Genomic DNA, 25,747 nt, shown 5'->3' on the forward strand with positions numbered 1-25,747 from the left:
GACTATATTATTATCTCCTTTTGCCTGACACGGCTGAATCTGTAAGTGTTTCGTCGTTAAGAGGGTGTTAAGAATGCCCCAGACCCTTCTTACAAAACCTTCTTAACGAAAGATCATCTTAGGCTAAGAAGCAATCGGGAAATGCGTTGGCTTAAGGAGTTAAGAAGCTTCTTAACTCCTTAAGAAGCTTTTGGGAAACGCAGCCAAGTGTCAGTTCATTTGACTCTTTCTGGTCCACTTCAGCTCTGATGGGGCCTCAGTCCTCTTTCTGTTCATAGTTTCACTGGAGCTCTCAGACCTTTACTGCTTTGGATTATGAGTAGTTTTCACTTGGAACAAGATGGCTGTTCTTATATTTGTCTCGTACTATATTGGATGTATTGGATAAAAGAAACAGACATCTTTTAAAACCTTGTAACATACGAGCCTACATTAAACCAATGTAGGTTAAGTTCTGTTACCAACACAGATTTGCCTTGAGCCTATCAGAAAACAGCAAATAGGCACATGGACATGAGACATGAGACATGAGAACTCAGGTGATACACTAAAGTTGTTATGAGCAAAGAGTCAACAATGAGATACATGAATCTGGAGTGCTTTGTGTTCACACTGAACAGGTGAAGTGAACCACAACGGGGACTTGGAAGTGAACTGAACTCAGACCTCGAGGAGGTCAGAGCGGTCTGAGTTCTGTTGGAGTGTTCACATTATGTGCAAAAAGTCTGACTAAGAGGTCTGAGTTCACTTGGAGCGCTGAATGGGACCAAGGGTCTGTCCGTATGTATGTTTGCATGTACTGTATGTCCCTCTGTCCCCACAAAAGAAAGAAAGGAAGAAAGAAAGGAAGAAAGAAAGAAAGAAAGAAAGAAAGAAAGAAAGAAAGAAAGAAAGAAAGAAAGAAAGAAAGAAAGAAAGTAAGTGGCCGGGTCGCCTATGATGTCATACAGTTCTAGGTCCCCACGATGGAAAGAAAGTGGCCAGGTCACTGATGATAGAGCAATTGTGATGTCATTAGTGATGTCATCAGTGATGTCATCAGGGATGATGTCATCACTTCAGACAACGCTATTGTGCTGTGTTTAATGGAAACTAACCAAGTGAGAGGATTGTTGTTCTGCATCCACTGACTGTAAACAGACTTTAGAGGTATTTGATTTATTTCAACATGGAGTCTGTGGAGGCCGACGGCGGGAGAAGCGCAGAGGAGAAAAGCTCTCTGTCGGCGGCGCAGAGGAGAGCCGAGAGCCGGAGGAGAAACCTGCTCATGAATTCAGAAGACAGAATGAACAGAATCGTGGCTTTCGCCAAAAACGAGTCTGAAAACAACGACGCGTCACGGTGTCCCACAGACCTTCGCTTCCACCTCCATCTCAACAGGACGTCGTCGTCTTCAGACCCTCCCAGAACACCTCTCTTCTTACCGGAGGCTGTGGGAGTCAGCAGCCACTCCCACAGCCACACCCCCGAGAGGAGGGGCTTGTCCCTGTGCCACTGTAGCGACACCCCGGAGAGGAGTTGCTTCTCCCTGCTCCACTGTGAGCAGCTGGGCTCCACTCTGGAGGACGAGGCCGTGGGACTGAGACAGAGATCCAGGGGCGAGGCAGCATCGGATGATGGCTCCCCACACCGAGGCCTACAGAAGGACTTATCTCGTTTCGACGACGCCATGAAACTCCGTGGTCAGCCGGCCAATGGGAAGCTGGCCCAAGATGGAAGCTTTGACTCAGAGGAATTTGATCCTTTCAGAATCTTCAGGCTCATCGGCAGCATCCTCCTCGCTGTCTCCGTCAGGCTTTTTGCCTGCAAGTATCTGTCAATATTTGCTCCATTTCTGACCCTGGAACTGGCCTACATGTGGTTATACAAATACTTTCCAAAGGTGGAGAAGAAGACACAGAACACTGTGCTGACCTCTGCCCTGTTGCTGTCCGGCATCCCCGCTGAGGTCATCAACCGTGTCATGGACACCTACAGGAGGACGGGCGACATCTTCGCCGACCTCTGCCTCTACTTCTTCACCTTCATCCTGTCGCACCAGATCCTGGAGCTCGTCGGCTCAGACACTTCCTGATTGGCTCGGAGGACCTCAGTTAGCCCCACCCTCCTTGTGTCCCCCATCCCCCGTTACATGCTGGCTGACACAAGTGTTGTGATCGACAGGCAGGAAACCTATTACTAGAAATTGTATTTCTAGGATGGAGACTAGAGACGATGCGCCATAGGCGCACTTTATTGGGGTGTGACCAAACTCATTGCAGCTAATGTGCTTAGCACACCTCACGCACTCAACCGGAGTTTCTCTGGCTCGAGGGAATTTCTTGTCATCAGTCATGTCACTCGAGCCATTGTCGTGACGTCACTGATGATGTCACAATGTCTATGTGAGTGTGAAGGCAGGACAAATATTGCATTGTTACACACCATTATTACTTTGCCAAATTGTTTGTTCATCAGTTCTGTGTCATTTGGATTATTGCTCTGTGGTCATGTGTGTCTCAAGGTCTACTAGGGAAGTTACAAGTAGCACAAAACAAGGCAGCTAGCTAGGCTGGTCCTGGGGTGCTCGCTAGGTCTAGCGTAGCTGACATGCATACATCTCACATGGCTTAGTGTTATGCAAAGGCTATCGGCCAACCTTATATATTTTCACAGTTATTCAAACTCAAACTCGTGAATTTTTATATTTATTTATATAATATTTATTATATAATATTTATTTATATATATATATATTTAATTCATAGTTCAAGTATTCATACACACTCCACCAGAGGGGTGAGTGGTGGTCAGATGACTTTACCCAGACGGACCAAAACCCAACTACATGAAGAGAACCGTCATACAGGTCTGTAGTGTATTTGAATTGTCTACCAAGCAATATTTGTTCCATCAAAGGCAGGGTTGGTTTTAAATGGATGCTCAGAGCCCATCTACACTCACACACACACACACACACACACACACACACACACACACACACACACACACACACACACACACACACACACACACACACACACACACTCACTCACTCACTCACTCACTCACTCACTCACACACTCACACACACTACACTTTTCTAAAGTATAGAGTTGTACTGACTATAATAATAATAATTGATGGGATTTGTATAGCGACTTTCAAGACACCCAAAGCGCTTCACTATCAGGGGAGGGAGGGGGAGGGAACTCAACTCATCCACCACCGATGTGCAGCAGCACCCACCTGCAGGTGATGCACGGCAGCCAGTTTGCACCAGAACGCTCACCACACATCAGCTCTCACGGTGGAGAGTTGAAGACTGAATGTGCCAATTAAGATTAGCTTTTTATTCTTTCTTCTGTTCTTTTCATTTCCTTTGGTATTTTACTTATTGCTTGTCATGAATGTGTTTATTGTTCTTGGACCCCAGGAAGACTAGTGGGCATCTAATGGGGATCATTTTAATAAACTCATAAACTAACTAAACAGTCATCATTATAAAATAGTGTAAATATGACTTAGCATCTCATAAAACACTTATTGAATTGCATTGCATGTGAAAATATTATCCAAGTTTTGGTGGACTGGTTTTAAGCAAACTCAGAGTTGAAGACTCATTATGAAATAAGCCTAAATTACTTAAAAAGTCTTCCAACAAAACTTGCATTCAAGTTGCATAGCGAACCAATCTTAATACTTTATGTAGCACTCCATTTGATCAGAGAGCTTCTTCATAATATGAACGAATAATAATAATTAATATAATAAATATATTATATTTCATGACCACACATGTTTTGAGGTGACTTGATCCAGTTAACCCCTTGCATGCTGTTCGTGTAGCCTGTTGCTTGTAGTCATTATTATGATTATGATGATGATGATGATTATTGTTATATACAAATAGTTTACTGTAGCCTATCAGGTATCCGTCTACATTGTTGTCTATATTTTTTTCTGAGAACTTTTTACTTTTACTCCCCACATTTTAACACAAATGTGTACTTTCTACTCCTTACATTTGTCAAAACTACAGTCTTTACTATTTACCTAAATTTATAATGCACAACAGAAAGGGATGTGCACAGATAGACCCCATGTGGTGCCCGAGGCCCTGCCCCTTTGTTCTTTCTCAAGATATCTGAATGAGTCTCCCCTTTACAGACATGCCCACATGATGCTAACCCCATGTAGCTTTTGGCAAAATCATGCAGTGTTTTGCAGTGTAAATGTGTTATTTTCAGCTTTTCTATTTTAATATTTCTGCATAGTCGGGTCCAAACAGTTTTGGAATTGCATCAATTGAGTTTGACTGAAAAGCTGAGACTCATTCAGATTCAATGAGCAATGTTTCTGTAGTATGTGTGCAGTAAGTTGATGCAGATCTGTGCTCTTTATTGCTATAGTATGTCTGGTGGTGTGCAAAACCCTTCACAATGTTTTGACATTTCCATGAATCAGAAACTCCCCTATACAAGGGGTCAGTGTTGGTAAACAAACTAGCTTACAACTTTATAATGGGACCTTATGGAGCCAGGCTTGAGTCTCTCACTCTAGCAGCCTGTGCTTTTGCCTAAATTCACTTCATTTTAAAAACTGTGACAGGTCAACTTTTACATGACATACAAACCCTTGCGCTACTTCTGCTCTCGCTCAGAATGTCAAAATATAAGCGATGTGATGTATAGTTTTTCCTCATTTTGCTGTAATATTTGTATTCTAAATCATTATTATTTAGGGCCTAATAGGATCAGTGTGTTTTTGTCATGGAATGAAGCGTGATTCTCCCCTGAAAGACGTCATTAGATTATTTAATTCAGACCAATAAGAGATTAATCAAATTAGCAAGAGAAATAATTATTTTCATAAGTCTCACTCAGTCAAAACCTGATAAGACGTTGCCATCTAGTGGCTGAACAGAAAGCAACAACCTGCCACAGGGTCAACCTGTTGTAACATTTATATTAGACCTGTGTTACATTTTAAAGGAGATGTTTGCTGATGCTTTTATCCAACATTAAGTGCAACAATGGAATAAGCTTACTCCTGCTGTGTGTCATTTTCTTTTGCATCTTTGGCCATTATGACATTATATGACCTTTTGTGTATAATGGATTTGAGGCAGGTTAATATATGTCCCATTGCCTCATGCAAAGCTAGCCTGGCAGAAATGTAGTTTAGGAAACTACAAGCTACGCAGAAAAAGTATTTCAAACTACTTTGTAAAAAGAAACATTAGATTGACAATGTACATGTGTGATATATGGAATAAAATATAATAGCCTACAAAAAAGCACAATGCCAGCAAAAATATGCCTCTCAATTGAGTTTATTGCAATAGTTGACACCCAATACATTCAATGTTGTATTTTTATAACTTTTTGTAAACACATGTGGGTTCTTCTGGGTTTTGTTTTATCAGACACATAAACAGTAAAGACTTGACTAGGATCGGCTAAGGTTCGGGTAAGAATCAATCAATCAGAGCCACAAATGATGACAGCTCCAAAATCACGTGATGATCTGATCGTCACAATTTGTTAATGGGATTTATAGTTGATGTTATTCTTTGTTATTTTATAGTCTAAACCAGGGGGTTTCAAAGTCTGAGACTGTGGGCCTCCCCCAGACACAGCTTGGATAAAGGCACTCCCCTTGCTAGATGTCTACGGGTTCATGATTATCTTGTTTGATCCCTTAGACACTCAACAATTGAGCCAAAATAGCCTGATATTGCTGTTTGACATCCTTCTGATTACACCAAATACATAAAAAAGGTCTGTCTGAAGGCATTTATTAGTTTGTGACTCTGGGAAAGTGTGAAAAACAGAGTGAAATTCCACAAAATTACTGTATCTCTGAACTATCTCTTTAACCAAATCACACTAATTTAGCTTATTATACTGTATGTGATAACTAATATAATATTGTTTCCGTTCCCTCCTTCCCTTCACTGAGCTTCCCCTGAAACTGCTTGGAGCCCCCGCCGGGAAGGCCCGCCTCCCACTTTGAAAACCCCTGGTCTAAACAATATCTTTAGGTGACATTTTAACTTACATAGAGACACAATTACATAGAGAAAATGATTTTGTCTCTCACTGTCCCTCTTCAGTTGACTAATTGTCCTTCACAAGCTCCCCCACATGCCTGCTTCCAGTAAGGTTGAGTAGCACCTTGACATCTCAACAATGCTTTGATGGCAGCCTGGTAAGAATAGCTCCTTCCAAGAGTGAGAGGTAGTAACACAACATGAGACGTGACTGTATTTAGCCGCAAGCTGTGGAGGCACACATTAGTTTTGCTACAGCGTTGAACAAGACAGCAACACCAGAACCTCCTGCATATCAAATCGAGTCCGTTCGGATTTGTCCTTTTTGAAAAAGGGGAGTCTTCTGGAGTGTTTGGAGTTGGTTTCTATGGGATCAGGGATAGTGCTGAACAATGAGGAAGATGGGCACAGTAGACGTACTCTTCATCACGATCAGTCACAACGTCTCCTTCATGGGTAGGTTCCTTCAAGTCTGCTTGAAAGGAGTGCAAATTTAGCACTGTCCTTTCTACACTATAGCAATCAAAACTCAATCTGTTAACATAAATATGTATCTAAGTTTATATGCTGTAATCTGACAAGTGGTTGTGTTTAAATTAAAGGCATGCATATTTTAATAGCTGTGAACTATATTGTCTGAGTCAGCTTTTATATAAAAATGTGCTTCCTTATTATACATAATGATTTATATAATTATTTTTCTGTATACATATTTGTTATTGTCAACTTTCATATTGTGTGTATATGTTCTATTTTCTGTCTCAATTTTATTTCATATTGGTAGCCATACATCATGTCTATCATAGTTTTATACTTTTGTCTCATATATTTTCCTTGGTATGTTCTTGTGTCAGTGGTTTTACATTTGGTACTCTATTAGTATATTTGTATTTAAATCCTATTTTTTCTTTGTATCATATTATTTGCTGCCGTGAAGATGCAGTTTATTATTCATCATCATCTAATCTAGTAAGCAGTCATTATATATGACTTGGTCCTCTCTTGTCCATTACAGGCAAAACCTGGTGGATGCTGATGCTGGTTTTACGCCTGCTGGTTCTCCTGCTGGCCGGCTTCACGCTCTTCAGTGATGAGCAGGAGAGGTTTGTCTGTAACACCATCCAGCCAGGCTGCTCCAACGTGTGTTTCGACGTTCTCGCTCCCGTCTCCGTCCTCCGCCTCTGGCTGTTCCATCTTGTTCTTCTCAGTCTTCCTCACGTGATGTTTGCGACTTACGTTACGCATAACGTTTTGTCAAATCACAATATCAGAACCTACCACTGTGACACGACTCGAGGGACTTTTATACTCGAGGACTCAAGCTGCTCCAGAGAAACGTCCCTCAACAAAGCTGCCCTCCATGACCTCCCACCTGATTGGTCGACGCCACGCTTCCACTGCGCTTACATCCTGGTTGTGTTTCTGCGGATCCTGCTGGAAACGGTGTTCGCTGCAGGCCAGTTCTTGCTCTTTGGATTTTCCATTCCAAAGAGCTTCCTGTGTTACGAGGCTCCCTGTACATCGGGGGTTGAATGCTACATCTCCAGGCCAACTGAGAAGTCCCTGATGCTCAACTTCATGCTGGGTGTCGCCTCCTTGTCCGTTCTACTGAGTGTGGTCGACCTGGTGAGCTCCGTGAAGGCGATGGTGCGATGGAGGAGGAAGAGGGAGATGTTGATGGAGGAGATGAGTAAAGGGGAGCAGAGCAGTGTGTTTACAACTACAAGCGGGGCCGAAGACACAGACGTTCTTTTGACCAAGAGAACCGTCCTCAGTGGAAGCTTCAAGAACGATGAGAAAATCACTGCTAGCAATGCGCTAATTGGTGTATCTCCCCATGCAAAGTTGAATGGTGGGGCCATCGTTAAGGCTGGTGGATCTTCTGATGAGAAGAGCCCAGAATGCAAAGATGTTATAGTCCCTCGCTCACCCACTCCCATGGGTGGTCCGCTGCCGAGTCACTTCGTGCTCCACAGCCACCTCAACAAACCACCTTTATCTCCTCGGCCAGACAGAGGACCACCACCAAGTCCCAGGGTGCCTACACCCATAGGTGACAAACAGCTGGGCCAGTACACCCCAGTGGGTACAGGCTCAGGCCCACAGTCTGACAGCAGCCAATCTCAGGACAAGAGGGCGTGGGTGTAACAGGACAGGACAGGAGGAAAGGAGACTGGCTGAGGGTGGAGTGCATATAGTATATGTTTCATTTATTCCATAAATGCTTATATATTAATTGAAGTCCTTGATGTTTTTAGGTGCAACCGGCCGCTCTATAAGGCTCTCTCGGTTGGTTGGTCCAGAAAAAGTTCACACTACCCTTTAGTGGGCACAGTTTTCACCTTAGGAGGCTGACATTTGCTGTCTTTCCCCCCGCTTAGAAAATGTCATCCATTTTAAAGTAAAATGCTTCAATCTGGTGCATTTTGAGAGCAAAATTAAGAGGCTAGAGCTATAAAAAAAAACTACAGACATCATATTAGATTAATATCCTCTTTACTGTGCTGTTGCTTTACAATGATACAAAAAATAAATGTCTCCCACACACATACAATATATATTCTGCATACAGGTCACATATGGCAGAATACTGCTCAATTAAATACAATGTACACAAACATCACTTGCAGGGGAGTTACTTACCCATTCACTTCAATAGAACTGTCGCCAAAAGCCCCAATCTAGCCCCAATGCAAAATGTTAATGTTGTGGTGAGTTATGTCTCTTCCTTCTATATAGCACACAGAGAGGAAGCAAATTGTTGCATTTCTGATCAACTATGTCATCATATCAACAATATCAACAATATCACGTTATTTACTAGGGCTTTAAAACATCAATGACAGATGAATAGATCTGGGGGCCGGGGCTATTTTTCTATTTTGTTTGTTCGTTTGTTTGTTTGTTTGTTTAGAAAATACCGAGGTCATGACCTCGGTGTCCTCAATGGTAGTTACAGGCATGCATGGAGGTTAAGTGTGCCGTGTGTGTGTGTGTGTGTGTGTGTGTGTGTGTGTGTGTGTGTGTGTGTGTGTGAGAGAGAGAGGGATGGTCTGTTGTCTTCATGGCAATTGGGTAAAATGGGGCAGTGGGGGGGGGGGGGGGGTGAAATGCAGGGTGGCTGAGGCAGAGGTGGGTTGCCGCTGCTGTCCTCCATTTTAGAAATGTGCATATGTGGTTGCAGCTATTGTGACTTTGTGCTGGTTCTAAGTCTACAGGGTTTTAGCAGGTTTATGCATGACATGATTATTTAAGCTCCATTTGTACCAAGTTTACACAGAGGAACAAAGTGTAGAGGCCATAATAGATCTGGCTGCCTTTTGTACACAACTGTTTCATGATAAGCTTGTATCTCGGTGATGCTGCCAGGGATTTTTCAAATCCCTTTAAAAAATGGATGGGAATTCAGGGAGTTTCTCTCAACCCTCAAAGCATTTTGGATAAAGTTTTGTGTGACGATGTAGCTTTTCTTGATGCTTAAGTGAAACAAGTTGTGGGTCGTAATGCAACAGCTGTCTCTTGGTAATTTCTGTGTGGAGAAATGCAACTGATTCACATACTGTTGTATTACATTTTGACCCTGCAAAGTGTGTTTTTATTTAACACATACCAAGCTGTTTCTGTCTTGTTATGAGAAAACAACTCATTGAAAAAAACACATGCTGACATTGATGAAGCAGTAGTTAGCACTCAGCTGTTGTCTGGATCACAGAGTTCAGCCACAACATGACACATGACATCACCTCTGACCTCACACCTGCCCCCCCCCCTCCCCCCTCCCGACCTGACTTACGCCAAACCTACTCAGATGACATAACCCCTTCAACCTCCTCACCTCAACAGCAACTCACTGGCATGGCTAACCCCAGCTACTAGATCTGTAAGATCCAAAAGTTATCTTGAATGAAGGAATGAATTAACTAATTATATGATCAGATATGACCTTGTGAATTAATGTATTTATGAATCAATGAGTGACATGCATCATATGAAAACAGGGTAGGCTATACTGTGACACACAATCACAAAGATGCCTCTGTCATTTAAAGACGCCCTCAAGTCAGTGCTTACCTGTTTAACGGTTGGTGTTATTTTTCAAACGTTCTATGAGTGCCTGCTTCAAAGTGGCCCCGTTGGAAAGAGCGTGACTCAAAATGCATAACAAGCTCATTAGTCCATGGGCCAGACCAGATATCGGTACCATCTGGATGGGCAAAACCTTACCTTTATAGGGTCAAAATAAGTAAATTAATATATGATAGCCTTTCCACAGGAGTAGCTTTTCATATTTATTGGACATTTTCTTATTTTCCCCTATTTAATCCATGGGCCAAACCACCAAAATGTCACATATCGGTACCACTCAAGTAGGCAAATTCTAATCATGATTTTTTTAATCCATAGATTATATTTTAGTATGATAGCCTTTGCAAGATGGCAGCTTTGTCACAGTTATCAGCTCATGAAGTTAGCCAGCCCCTACAATAAATTGGATTCTAATTGGATAAACATTTACTCATGTTCTATGAGAACATGTTTGGCAACATCTTAAATTGTAGCTTCTTACCTTTCATTTAAGCTCAGTTATGAGTCTGTCTGACAAATAAAGAGATCACATGGGCTCTTCAAAGTGTCAGCGACATTCATTTTTCCTCAATTTTCGCCTAAACTATTGTCTTCATTAGCACTGTGGCATCTAGGAACGACACAAACACTGGAATACTCACATTTTATCTTTGGCAGCACCACGGTGCACATGCACGTGCACGGTGGTGCTGCCAAAGATAATCAGACATAGAAGAAACCAGAACATATTCACATTTAAATCAGCTTCTTGCCACTAACCATTATTTTCATTATAAATTAATCTGTCCATTATTTTCTCCACTAATCGATTAGTCGTTTGGTCTGTAAAATGTCACAAAATCATAAAATATGTTGATCAGTTTTTCCCCAAAACCCAAACCCAAGATGACGTCCTCAAATGTCTTCTTTTGTCCTGACCAACAGTCCACAACCAAAAGAGAATCAGTTTACTGTCTTAGAAGACTAAAGAAGCCAGAACATATTCACATTTAAAGCAACTTCATGTTAACTGGTTATGAAACTGATGCCTCACATCTGACCTACATCAGCAAATGAGAGCATCAAGGAGATTGGTGATTTCTATGTTTCTAAATGGTTCGTTATTATTTTCTTCTTAAAATCAGTCTAAACAATTAAAAAAAATAGTTGGTGAATATTTGTTGTTATCTGGTGAGAAATGCAGCCTCATATCTACATGGTCAGACAGGAGCCATTCCTTTGTTCCTGGGTATTACCAGTAATAGCAGGGTTCCTCCACTAGATGGGAGTAGAGCTCTATTCTTAGTCTACATGTTCTCTGAGGGGAGGCTCACTTCTCCATACAGGCGGAGCAAACTGCTTTGTCGAAGTTACAGTAAAAGTGTCGCAGTTAGTTTAGACAGAATCCATTTTAGACGCAGCAGCAGGAGGAACGGGGCTGAGGGCGAGGCAGGGTGAGTCTTTTTACATTTGTGTTATTTGACTGTAAAGTCTGTGAGTTGTCTAGTGAACGGGGTCGACTGCATTCACATTCAAATAGGCTACTTTTCTCATGTTATATGATGCAGTGTTACAGGGGAAGAGAGAGACAGAGAGGTAAGCACTCAAAGACGGTGTACACTAGGCCTATACACCAAACACTAGACTAGTGCAACAAACAATGGACAAACACATGACAAACATGATAGGTGGGGGGATTTAACTTAACAGTTGATAACAGAGTAGGGCTGGGTTAGAAAAATATTATATATTGATATTGAATCGATATTCATTTAAAGAACACTGTTCTGCCAGTTAATCCGGTTTTGGCATCAATTTTTCGTTTCCTAGGATGGTTGGGGATTGACCCGCCCTAATCCCTCCCAACCACACACACTGATTTCCACCCCATTTTCTCCCCAATTGTACTTAGCCAATATTCCCCCTGCTGCCCCGGTCGCTGCTCCACCCTCTGCCGATCTGGGGAGAGCAGTAGACTAGCACCATGCTTCCTCCGACACATGCACAGTTGCCAGTCGCTTCTTTTCATCTGACAGCGGGAAGCATCACTGGCAGGACGTGGAACGAGAGGATTACTCTATTCCACCAGTTCCCTTCCGCTCTAAACAGGCGCCCCTGACCGACCAGAGGAGGCGCTAGTGCGGCAACCAGGACACATACCCTCAATCCGGCTTCCCACCCGCAGCCCCATGTATGGATGCGCGACCAAGCCGGATGTAACATGGGGGGCGCGAACCTGCGACCCTCATGTTGGTAGGCAGGGAATCTACCGCTACAGTTACAGTTAGTAGACGGACAAGCCCGTCTTTATTGTCACACGAACACACCAACACATGCATGCAGCCACAAACACACACTCATGCTGACGGTGGCCGGTGAAATTTGTCCTCTGCATTTAACCCATCCAGGCTTGTCCTTTCCTCCGCTACACATACCCGGATGCCAGGACCCGCCCTAATCTACCTCTGATTGGGTTGGATTTAGGCATGAGGAGTGATGATCGGTTAAGGATAGTGTAAAATATCAGGGTAAGCCAATCAGAGGCAGAGTAGGGCGGGTCAATCCCCAACCATACTAAGAAAGAAAATATTGCATTAGTCTTCAGAAGAATAGCTTGAAAACATGGTGTAATGGTGACATAGGACATAGGTCCCCACACTTCTCCATGCCAATACCCCAATATAGCATTAGCCTTTGGCCGCGGCCCCCCTATTGCAAGATGTCTTTAAAAACCCATTGACAATAGGCTACTATTGAAAATGTCATACAACCTCAGAATAGCTTGTATGAGTCTGGACAGACATAATGTAGACTGCTGACTTGTATGAGTCTGGACAGACATGATGCAGACAGCTGACTTGTAGAGTCTGGACAGACATGATGTAGACTGCTGACTTGTATGAGTCTGGACAGACATGATGTAGACTGCTGACTTGTATGAGTCTGGACAGACATGATGTAGACTGCTGACTTGTAGAGTCTGGACAGACATGATGTAGACAGCTGACTTGTAGAGTCTGGACAGACATGATGTAGACTGCTGACTTGTAAAGTCTGGACAGACATGATGTAGACTGCTGACTTGTAAAGTCTGGACAGACATGATGCAGACTGCTGACTTGTATGAGTCTGGACAGACATGATGTAGACAGCTGACTTGTAGAGTCTGGACAGACATGATGTAGACTGCTGACTTGTAAAGTCTGGACAGACATGATGTAGACTGCTGACTTGTAGAGTCTGGACAGACATGATGCAGACTGCTGACTTGTATGAGTCTGGACAGACATGATGCAGACTGCTGACTTGTAGAGTCTGGACAGACATGATGCAGACAGCTGCCTTGTATGAGTCTGGACATACATGATGTAGACTGCTGACTTGTAGAGTCTGGACAGACATGATGTAGACTGCTGACTTGTAGAGTCTGGACAGACATGATGCAGACAGCTGACTTGTATGAGTCTGGACAGACATGATGTAGACTGCTGACTTGTAGAGTCTGGACAGACATGATGCAGACTGCTGACTTGTAGAGTCTGGACAGACATGATGTAGACAGCTGACTTGTAGAGTCTGGACAGACATGATGCAGACTGCTGACTTGTAGAGTCTGGACAGACATGATGCAGACTGCTGACTTGTAGAGTCTGGACAGACATGATGTAGACTGCTGACTTGTAGAGTCTGGACAGACATGATGCAGACTGCTGACTTGTAGAGTCTGGACAGACATGATGTAGACTGCTGACTTGTAGAGTCTGGACAGACATGATGCAGACTGCTGACTTGTAGAGTCTGGACAGACATGATGTAGACTGCTGACTTGTAGAGTCTGGACAGACATGATGCAGACTGCTGACTTGTATGAGTCTGGACAGACATGATGTATACTGCTGACTTGTATGAGTCTGGACAGACATGATGTAGACTGCTGACTTGTATGAGTCTGGACAGACATGATGTAGACAGCTGACTTGTATGAGTCTGGACAGACATGATGCAGACTGCTGACTTGTATGAGTCTGGACAGACATGATGCAGACTGCTGACTTGTATGAGTCTGGACAGACATGATGCAGACTGCTGACTTGTATGAGTCTGGACAGACATGATGCAGACTGCTGACTTGTCTGAGTCTGGACAGACATGATGCAGACTGCTGACTTTCTTTTGTAACCGGCAAAGCTGTCATCACGTCAACCACGCCTCTATGGTTTAGCTCTGATATAGACCACGGTTAGACCAGGATTTTGGGTCTACGTTTAGGCGAGTTTTAGACCATGTTTTAACAACTTCACAAGACATAAAAAAATGCATAGAAACATGTAAATGTGTAACAAAAGCACTGTATACCCTCGTGTTTACACTATAACTTTTTATTTTTGGTCATACACAGATTCCCCACTGAGCAGATGTATTTAGACTCATTTCAACCTCGCCTCTATGGTTTAGCTCTGATATAGACCACGGTTAGATCAGGATTTTGGGTCTATGTACTGTATAGCCGAGTTTTAGACCATGTTTTAAAGACTTCAATATAAAATGCATAAAACCTGTAAATGTTTAAAGGGGCCATATTATGCATTTCTTAATTTTGTATCATATATATGTTGTTACAATCTTGGATGGTCATATTAAACATGGGCTAAGCTTCAAATAAATATGTGAAAGTGTTTTAATGTTACCCCCATGAACCACCCCTCGCGCCTATGAACTCTCGTAGACGAGATGACATGGATTTATGGCGATTTTGTGCGAGAACCATAATTTTTGTGACGTCAGTAAGGACTTGTTACCCTGGCAACAAAGCGTTGCCGCCGGCCGGCGCGCAGCGCGCGCACACTAGCTCCCACCAGCGTTGCCAGACGTACGATAATTATCGTATTTGTACGATAATTTCGACCTCTGTACGATGTACGATCAATAATCCCAAAATCCCCCAAATGTACGATAATTTCATCATTTTGTGACACTTAGACGAATCCTACGTCTATCACTCTATCTGTTTATACAATCATCTCTTCAAACAACATATTTGCAGCCAATACGTGCAGGGTGTTTTGTTGTTGTTGCAACGCAGGCTGAGATCACAGTGTTGAAAGATCATGCCAAGTCCAAAAAGTAGCCTGTGATCAGCCGCAGCCCCCCCGACTTTGGCGCGCCGGAGGCGCGCCGCGCTGGGGAGGGGGCGTACGATAATTTCACTCCAAAAACGATAATTTTGACCCTCTGGTACGATAATTCAACATTTGCCATCTGGCAACACTGGCTCCCACCCTTCCCCTCTCTTCCCTGTTCTGTGTTTCAGTAACCCGCGGCGTCACCACTCACCAGGCTCTCTCTAGCCTGGCTGTCTGGGACTAACACAACAGTAGTAGTCTCATGGAATAACGGATTCCACACCGCAAAAACAAGGAGACGACATGGAAGTGAGCCAGGATGTAGGACTGAAGTGGTAAGTTCTGAAAATATGTGTCTCATTCCAGCATCGGTCCAATGTGCTGCTAGGAAGCGCTAACGTTACTTACCGGCTGGGTAACGTTAGCACTTGCTATTTAGCCTAGCAGCACAGCTGCCTTATAGACATGAACAACCGATGAATGGCGAAAGGCACATATTTTCAGAACTTGTAACGTTAGTCCAACTTGCTGACTTCTCCAAGTCCTCATTTTGGTTTGGTCCGTGTAGCCTTTGCTAGGAGAGGCACACTATAGTCACAAGCATTTGGGAAGTTAGCTAACTAGCTACATTAGCTAGTGTGAAGCTCCCGGTGTAACGTTATGGCAGGCCGTGGTAATAGAATCCCTGCTTGGCCAGCCACTGAAGGAAATGTCCGGGTGCAGCCCGGCCTAGCGGAGCTGTAGATAGCTAGGGGGATGTTGATAAATCAATCGATAGCTTGCTTTATGTCCAAGTCACGTTTTTCATCGATGGTCAAATTCGTTTTGACAATCAGTTGCTCGTTGATATAATTGTTTTACAACTACCAAATTTAGTAGCCATAGCAGAGATCGCCTGTCTGTTTCTGTTATGCATGACTATCTATCTATCTATCTATCTATCTATCTATCTATCTATCTATCTTATCTAGATAGATAGATAGATAGATAGATAGATAGATAGATAGATAGATAGTCAGACAGACAGACAGACAGACAGTCGCTTCTACAGCGATAGCTCTCTGGGCAGAAGTTTGCAAACGCAAAAACTCCTCGCGCTGCCCACCTGGAGTATTTTCCGGAGGGTGGGGGTTCAGGGACAGGACCTAAAAACAGAGCGTTTCAGACAGAGGCTGAACTGAAGGGGGCAGTGAGAGCCAGTACAAGATAAACAATGAGTTTTTTAAACTATGACTGATGCAATAAGTTACTCTACTGGAGGCCAACAATAAAATAATAATACATTATATTAGCAAAATATGGGCCCTTTAAAGCACTTCACGCCGTGTTTACAGTATAACTGTTTAATTTTTGTCATAAAAACACGATTTCAGACGGACAAGCCCGTCTTTATTGTCACACGATTACAATCAACACATGCACGGAGGGCCACAACACACACATGCTGACAGTGGCTGGTGAAAAGTGTCCTCTGCATTTAACCCATCCTGGCTTTGTCCTTTCCTCCGGGGGGCAGGCCAGGAGCAGTGGTCGCTTTCTCGTACAGCGCCCGGGGACCAACTTCGGATGTTGTCGTCACTGGTCGGATGACGATGACGATCTGATCTTCTGCATGTTTTTAATGGGGGGGGGGTTATATACGGAGGAACCCCCTGGGGGAGCACGGGGAGAACATGCAAACTCCACACAGACAGAAAGGCCCTTACGACGAGATACCCCACTTGGGCAGTAGGCACTGAAGATATGGGGGGGAACACAACCACAGCGCCCACACTGTCCCAGGCGAGAATCGAACTCAGGACCTTCTGACTGCGAGGCGACAGCTCTACCACTGAGCCACCGGATCCCAGCAAACATTTTCACATATAACAACCGTCTTCTGCACGTCAAACCACTACATCTAGTCATGATCTAATACAGTAATTATATATGCGGAGTGGAAATCGTAGCTACGTCAATCGTCTTCTTCCCCACAACGTCGAAATATGCCGCTCCCACAACGGCTATATTCAGATACAAATCTGCACATTATGCATTGAGCAGCGTTACATTTAGCCTACTCTATGTCCAGATTCAATGATTTTTGCTACATCGAAAACCTTCTGCAGGATTCGATCTCGGGCGCTGGCTTGCAAGTCCTTTCACTTAACCACTAGGCTGTTAATTTGTTGAGGTTGCTCTCTGCATTTTCTCATATATATTGTCCTCAATAGACATTTCTATTGGGGACTTGAGTTTGGACGTGAAGATAGCTACTGGAACTTGCATTGCAAGGCTGCCTTGCTACTTCAGTTTCATGATTCCAACCAGTGATGAGACAGGTATATATTTTAGATCATGTGCGATAATGTAACAGACTTTATGTTGACTGTGCGTGCGTCTACTCTCTGTACAGCTTCATTTCTTGTCCATCTCTTGTGTAGGCCTACTTTGAGCGGCGGGAGATCAAGGAAGCACGCGATAAATACAATAAAAAGGCACTTACACACACCACAGGTTAAAACTATACTGATATAAACGTGTTTTCAGATTTAAAAAACTGGCGTTATGTAATAGTAGTCATTGCACGTGGAGTACACGTCACACTGTGACTATCTGACAAACAAAAACACAAAAGACACATACATGTGGTGTTTTCAAAGCAATATTATAAGATCAATATTTATTGTTTTGCAAGAGACAGATAGACGCTACTTTGGGGGAATGTGGAGACGTAAACACCTTGTGGCCGGCAGCGGCATGACTTTCTGGGGAGATGATGGACCGGAATTAGCTAGTCTGGTAACGTCGCGGTCTATACAATGTTTGCTGGGATTCTGTCACTGCAACCCACATCCCTGCATGCATCACCTCTAGGGTAGCTGTGACCCTAACAGTTGCCTCATACCCACCTCATTCTTCAATAGATGCAGGCCCGGTTTTACAGGGGTGCAAAAGCACGCATTGCACCCTTATTTTAATTGTCTGCATGCTCAGTTGATTTTTTTTTATATAATAAATGCTGCAGCTGCACACTTAAGGTGCTCTTATACTCGAGCAAAGCTCCGTGGGGTGGGGCCCCGCGAGTCTCCGTGCAGACCTCGCGCTGGGGCAGATGCCATTATACTCAGAAAGTGATCAGCATGTATTGTGCAATGGTGAGAACAGCCCGTGAAAAGTCGCAATGAAACGCTATGATGTGCAGTACTGAGTGCGCTTTCACTCTCAAACGACCGCACATCAGCACATGAAGGAATCAAATCACCAAACTTGTTTTTACTGAAAGCCGTTTTACTTCTCAGCCCTGATAGCCTACTCTGTGCTGCTTTTAATCTCTCTCAATAATGCTCTCAACACAACACATTTACTTGGTGAAATTACTAAAAACGAACAGTTGCAAATCAAAGTTTATAGCCTACCACATGGGTCAAGAAATGTGGCGAAAACACAGCTCAGTGTTCAGGGTTCAGTGGCTTGAAAGCGGACATGTTTGGAGAGAAGCCGTGCGGTGCTCGCGCTGTTAGAAAAAAAATCAGGCGAGCGCCCGACGGAGCTAGCGAATAACCACACCCAACAAATTTACGTCATTTGACGCGCCCGGCCCTCGCTCCACCCCCGCGCCCTTCACGGCAGGGTGAGCATAATTCAGCCTTTACTGTTTAAACTTGAATTATAATTGTTGTTTTTTCTTTGTTCTTTGATGTGAATTTATGGCTTTTTGGCACCTATATGTAACCTTTTAAGGTTGAGATAATTGTATTATCATTATATGGTCCAAATATTTCAGTAAAGCACTTGAAACACTAGAAATATTCTTGCTTGGCTGGTATCATTCTACCTGAAATGATGGTAAAATGCATTATTTTTAGTAAAATAACGTCACATTTTTTGGCCGGCCACCCAGTTTGCCCCGTGCATGTGCACCCCTTCCTATCTAGGATGCATCCCTAGTCATCTTGTTCTGGAACCGGCCCTGAATAGATGCCTCATACCCACCTCATTCTTCTTCATGCATTACCTCCAGGGTAGCTGTGACCCTAACAGTTGCCTCATACCCACCTCATTCTTCTTCATGCATTACCTCCAGGGTAGCTGTGACCCTAACATATGCCTCATACCCACCTCATTCTTCTTCATGCATTACCTCCAGAGTAGCTGTGACCCTAACAGATGCCTCATACCCACCTCATTCTTCTTCATGCATTACCTCCAGGGTAGCTGTGACCCTAACAGATGCCTCATACCCACCTCATTCTTCTTCATGCATTACCTCCAGAGTAGCTGTGACCCTAACAGATGCCTCATACCCACTTCATTCTTCTTCATGCATTACCTCCAGAGTAGCTGTGACCCTAACAGATGCCTCATACCCACCTCATTCTTCTTCATGCATTACCTCCAGAGTAGCTGTGACCCTAACAGATGCCTCATACCCACTTCATTCTTCTTCATGCATTACCTCCAGAGTAGCTGTGACCCTAACAGATGCCTCATACCCACCTCATTCTTCTTCATGCATTACCTCCAGAGTAGCTGTGACCCTAACAGATGCCTCATACCCACCTCATTCTTCTTCATGCATTACCTCCAGGGTAGCTGTGACCCTAACAGATGCCTTATACCCACCTCATTCTTCTTCGTGCATTACCTCCAGGGTAGCTGTGACCCTAACAGATGCCTCATACCCACTTCATTCTTCTTCATGCATTACCTCCAGAGTAGCTGTGACCCTAACAGATGCCTCATACCCACCTCATTCTTCTTCATGCATTACCTCCAGGGTAGCTGTGACCCTAACAGTTGCCTCATACCCACCTCATTCTTCTTCATGCATTACCTCCAGGGTAGCTGTGACCCTAACAGATGCCTCATACCCACTTCATTCTTCTTCATGCATTACCTCCAGAGTAGCTGTGACCCTAACAGATGCCTCATACCCACTTCATTCTTCTTCATGCATTACCTCCAGAGTAGCTGTGACCCTAACAGATGCCTCATACCCACTTCATTCTTCTTCATGCATTACCTCCAGGGTAGCTGTAACCCTAACAGTTGCCTCATACCCACCTCATTCTTCTTCGACTTCGAGGGGGCAAAAATATGAGAGAAACATTTAGCCTGGTATCCAGCCCCTTAATGAATCACAGTTTTGGCAGCCTAATGGCTATCTGTTCATATAGGTTTCACACTCTACACTGTAAATCATACTGTTGAACTTTAAAAGCAGTGTGGTTTCGCAGAGGTGCAGCATGGCCTATTCAATATTCCAAATGACATGTGAGCAAAAAGTTGATATGGAATAGACCAAAGTCCACGACAACACGTCTCCATACAAAGTCAAAGTCAAAATAAAATGTGTGCAGTTAGTTCAGACAGACAGACAGACAGACAGACAGACAGACAGACATACATTTTAGACACAGCAGCAGGAAACACAGGGTGAGGTTAGTGTTTTTACAACATTTGTATTATTTGACTGTAAAGTCTGTGAGTCAGTTGTCTAGTGCAGTGGTTCTCAAATGGGGGTCCGGGGACCCCCAGGGGTCTGTGGCACTTTGCCAGGGCGTCCACAAAAAGTTTTCAGGAAAATAAAAATAAAAACTTTTTTTGGGTGCAAAAGCTTCAGAGTTCAACGAAAATATTGTATGCTTTAAATCTAAAAATGGTTCATGGATTCTAATCTACATTCTAATCTATCAAACCTATCAATTTAAAATTCAAGCACGTTACCGTGGATGTGCGTCCTTGTAGCTCCCCTGGTATGCCGGAGGCTCGGACCTTCGCGCGGCCGACCCGGACCTTCCTGCGGCCGACCCGGGTTCAAATCCGACCTGCAGTCCTTTGCCGCATATCATCCCCTCTCTCTCTCCCCCCACCTTTCCTGTCTGCCTACTGTCCTATATAAAAAAAAGAAATAAAGGCGAAATGCCCAAAAAATAATCTTAAAAAAAAAAAAAAAAAAAGCATGCAGGGCCCGAAATTAACTTTTTGACCCACCGGCCAGTGGCGGGTAGATGGAAAACATTTACCCGCCAAGCATATTTCTTACCGGCCAAAAAAGAAAAAACACATTTTTGTGTCACATATATCCATATATACCAATTTTTTTCAGTACATTTCAAGTAGATAAGGTATTACGTTAAAGAATACACACTTAAATAAGAGGCCAGAGTAAAATTTGAAGCAAATTATTTAAATATATTGATTGATGATTGATTAATCAATACATGTCAAGTCAATCTTATCAATACATGTCAAGTCAATCTTGAGCTTAAATTGTTGTAAAAAAAACAACGCAGCTAAAAGTAATAACTGCGACAGTCTCAGTGCACTGCAGACAGCGCACAACTTGGGCTACGCACCTTTCTCTCCCACTCACACCTGGCACCTGCGTTAGCTCTCCTGCACTCGTTCTCGGCTCCGGCTTTATTGGTGGTAAGCATTTTGATTCATCTCCTCATCATACGAGCTCGGCAACAAGCGCGAGCGATTGATTCATTGATTGATTGATTCGCCCGATGTAGGCTGTCAATTTAGCAGAGGTTAAAAGACGCTTTTTACCTCTGCTAAATTGACGACTGCATTCCATTCCACTCCAGTCATGTTTGGTAGCCTATAAGGCAGAGCCAGAATGAAACAGTCTCACAAAGCACTCGTATTAGCCAGCTGCGCACCAAAACACACATAACTATGATATCCTCATATATACTGTATCATACAAGTGTCGGCAACAAGTGAATGGCCTGCATTTATATAGCGCGCTTTACAATCAGTAGATAGTCTACATTCATTCACCCATTCATACACCGATGGCGGCAGGCTGCCACGCAGGGTGCCTACACACCATCGGGAGCAAGGAGGGTTAAGTGTCTTGCCCAAGGACACAGCGACAGCAGCTGGGAGGGAGCGGGGATTGAACCTGCAACCCTTGCATCATTGGCCGACCCGCTCTACCTCCTGAGCTAAAGCCGCCCCAGACAAGTGCGAGCGATTGATTCATTGATTGATTGATTCGCCCGACGTTAGGCTGTCAATTTACCTCCGCTAAATTGAGACTGCATTTCATTCCAGAGTCACGTTTGGTAGCCTATACGGGAGAGCTAGAATGAAACAGCCTCAGGAAGCACTCGTGTTATACTACCGCACTGAACTAACATTAATTTCAGACTGCTTCCTTGTACTGTATATTGTGGCTGGGAGGATCAGCGCTCCCCAGCGCACTCCCAGCGCACTCCCAGCGTTTAACAGTCGGAAAAAGACACAGGCGGCTACACACAGTTTTAATATTACATGACGACTATTTTGCGACCCGCCACGTGGCGGAGAGACGCCAAACCTAACTCGCCAAAGCTAAAATATGCCCGCCATTGGCGGGTGGCGGGCTCTAATTTCGGGCCCTGAAAGCATGTTACCGTGGAAACAATTAAGCTTAGCCCAAAATCACAAATCAGAATGAGGGGGTCCGCGGGATATTTTCTATCTTGTAAGGAGTCCTTGGCTGAAAAACATTTGAGAACCTCTGGTCTAGTGAACGGGGTCGACTGCCTTCACATTCAAATAGGCGTCTACATGTTGTCATGTTATTACATAATGCAGTGTTACAGGGGGAGAGAGAGACAGAGAGGTAATAGCCTAATAATAATAATAATAATAATAATAATGGACAAACAAGACACAGACACACAGGTGGGGGGGGGGATTTAACTCAACAGTTCATAACATAGTGCCTGGGTTAAAAAAGATGATATATTGATATCGAATAGTAATTTGAAGGAACTGATATCGACTCATAAATCCCAATATCAATCTTTTATGCCACGACAACACTTCCCCATTCAGGCGGAGCAAACTGCTGAGTGGAAGTGGAAGTGAAGTGTGTCGCAGTTAGCAGACTCCATTTTAGACACAGCAGGAGGAGGAAACGGGCTGAGGACGATCGAGGCAGGGTGAGTTTTTACATTTGTATTATTTGACTGTAAAGTCTGTGAGTCAGTTGTTTAGTGTCTATTCGACTGCCTTCACATTCAAATAGGCTACTACATTTGGTCCTGTTATTACATAATGCAGTGTTACAGGGGGAGAGAGAGACAGAGAGGTACAATGACTCAAAGACTCCAAACACTAGTGCAGGGCTATTCTATTAGCTTAGAATGGGGGCCAGCTCATGAAAATGATCCCAAATGAGGGACCAGAGAAATATGGCTTGACAAATGAATAATCACGTTAACAGCTAAACATAGAGAAAAGTACAACAGACTTTAGGAGTGTATATTGTATTTTGTAAATGCATAACAACATCAGTGCATTGTATTGTATCAAGACCAAGACACATAGGCCCAAGCCATTTCTACATTCAAATTGCAATTTCCACCATGTTCAGAAGTCAGTCCAAGTGAGCCATATAACATTTAGAATTTTACTCCTTTAACAGAAAACTATATGCCAACAACCACAACAACAAAACAAAGTGCAAACTGTCCCCCTGCTGGCTAAAAACAGAAACACTGCTAAGGAAACAAAGTGCAAACTGTTCCCCTGCTCCACCTGCTGGCTAAACACTGCTAATGAAAGGAGATGATGACTGAATACAAGCAGGGCTTTTCATTCTGCAGCAGCATCAGACACCTAAATTATCAGTCCAGATGAGCCATGCACAGAATTTCACTCATTTAACTAACACTTCCAACTAACTTCCAACAAAACAAAAACAACTAAACATGAGTGAATAGTATTGGATAGAATGATCAAAACATATGAATGAATGAATGAATGAATGAATTCATTCATTCATTCAAAACATATCAGTGCAACTCAAGGGCAAGACAGAATTTCACTCATTTAACTAACAGACAACATCCAATAAAGTGCACACCACTCTGCAAACAAAACAGTCATATTTCCAGTGTTGGAAAGAGGTGAATTGTTGTTCTCAGAAACATCAAAGTGCTCCTCTGTTCTACCTACAAAAGCATTTAAACACTGCTACAGTAAGATTTGATGACTGAATAGAATCAGAGCTTTTCATTCTATTTTTTCTCCATCTCTTTTTCTTAATTATAAATAAAACTGTTAAATAAACTGCCCCAAATAAGTCCACACACATGAAATAATTGAATAATCTGTGAGTGAGCCATATACCACATCAATAACTTTACATTAAGTCTATAGTTGCATAGTGCAAAGTGCACAGTACAATTGCAGTATATTAAAAATGAAACATGCAACCTGTTCAAAAATCAATCCTTATTACTAAGTTGACTAAAATACATGTTACCTAACATGTGTACTTAGCCAACATTTGTCATCTAATGAGAGAAATGTAATTTCTTTGACCTGGCAAGAGTCAGGTGTATATGTTTTCAGGGCGATGCAGATGCTGGTGAGTGAGGGATTCACGATTATGATTTTTGATGGCATTCATGTGTGAGAATGATGATTCACAGGTGTATGTAAAGGCGAACATTGTCAGGATAAAAAGTGCAAGACCACCTGACTGAGGGAATGTCTCGTGGCTGACTTCATGAGTCCAGAACTTTTCAGGACCTGAGTGACTGTCGCAGGTCTTCTGATGACTGAATGTCAATGAGTTAGAGTTGTAAAGACGCCTCATTCAATGACGTTACCATCTCCTTTGCTTTTGATGTGAACTCTGCCTCAACATTCACACAGAAAGGGACCAGGGTCCTTCACAAATCTCATCACTTCATTGGGGATATTGAAATTATCAAACCGTGTGGCGAAGTTGGTCTTCAGCGACTATGAATCCAGTCACCACCTCTGTGATTTGTAGGCCTGATTTGCTTGGAAGTTGAGCATTTTTGCTGGATGCAGATCAGCAGAAAAAAGTGTGAGCTTTGTTTGAAACGCATTTAGTTTCTCCACAAGCTGTGATACTGTTTTATCTCTGCCCTGCAGCTCTGTGTTGAGTTTGTTCAAATGATGGAAAACATCGCTCAAAAAGCAAGTAGCTGAAAACTCCTCATTCTCCATAAGAGACAGAAAGGTGTGGGCTTTTCTAGGCGTTGAAGTACGGAGAAGGATCTCCTCGCTTACTACTTCACAAAATCGTTTCAATGCCTTTCTTTTGCTAATGTCATTATTTTAATTGTGGTTGAGCAAATCATTATATTAAGCTGACATGTCTGACAACAACTGGTGGAAAAGGCGGTGCTGTAGACTGACCCTGGACTCTAGGGTCTAAGTGGCGGGAGGCTACGGGTCAGGAAAGGGACGGGGCTAGGGAAAGGGGCCGTAGCTAGGGATAGAAAGGTCATACAGAGTCGGGATTCGAGGGGTGGGTAGGGGGAGTGGTTTGGGGATGTGGTTGGTTTTGGGGTAGGGGTAGGACCATTTTCCATGTCGAAAACTATTAGCCGTGGTGTTGAGGTACTCCCAACCATTGCATAATGGCTGACTGACCACACCACTGTGCTGTGGGCTTCAAGGTATTTGTGCTTGTATGAGTCTGGCCAGACACAATGTAGACAGCTGACTTGTATAAGTCTGGACAGACATGATGTAGACTGCTGACATGTATGACTCTGGA

General features: G+C 43.3%; 3 protein-coding genes and 1 pseudogene across 15 annotated transcripts in view; 3 read left to right on the top strand and 1 right to left on the bottom strand.

Moving 5' to 3' along the window:
* Positions 1 to 25,747, bottom strand: part of LOC310792050 (cAMP-responsive element modulator-like) — a 208,574-nt gene that overhangs the window by 11,545 nt on the left and 171,282 nt on the right. The gene's annotated exons all lie outside the window — the stretch shown is intronic.
* LOC310792049 (guided entry of tail-anchored proteins factor CAMLG pseudogene) lies at positions 1,268 to 2,074 on the top strand (annotated as a pseudogene). The gene has a single exon. The product of its transcript is annotated as a guided entry of tail-anchored proteins factor CAMLG pseudogene (transcript).
* LOC310792046 (gap junction delta-4 protein-like) lies at positions 6,427 to 8,182 on the top strand (the record flags this gene model as incomplete). Its single annotated transcript, XM_083653741.1, has 2 exons — positions 6,427 to 6,490; positions 7,050 to 8,182. 2 exons carry the CDS (start codon positions 6,427 to 6,429, stop codon positions 8,180 to 8,182), a joined length of 1,197 nt encoding a protein of 398 aa, XP_083509867.1.
* LOC310792041 (uncharacterized protein) overlaps positions 11,499 to 25,747 on the top strand; it is a 152,867-nt gene continuing 138,618 nt past the window's right edge. For 11 of the 12 annotated variants that reach the window (XM_083653722.1, XM_083653729.1, XM_083653732.1 and 8 more), the window contains exons 1-2: positions 11,533 to 11,553; positions 23,041 to 23,147. The gene's annotated coding sequence lies outside the window, so the exon portion shown is untranslated. Of the gene's footprint in view, positions 11,554 to 23,040; positions 23,148 to 25,747 lie in introns of all 12 variants that reach the window. The other variant, XM_083653726.1, reaches the window with a different exon arrangement.

Source organism: Poromitra crassiceps, assembly GCF_964638095.1.
Source record: "Poromitra crassiceps genome assembly, chromosome: 17".
Taxonomy (NCBI): domain Eukaryota; kingdom Metazoa; phylum Chordata; class Actinopteri; order Beryciformes; family Melamphaidae; genus Poromitra; species Poromitra crassiceps.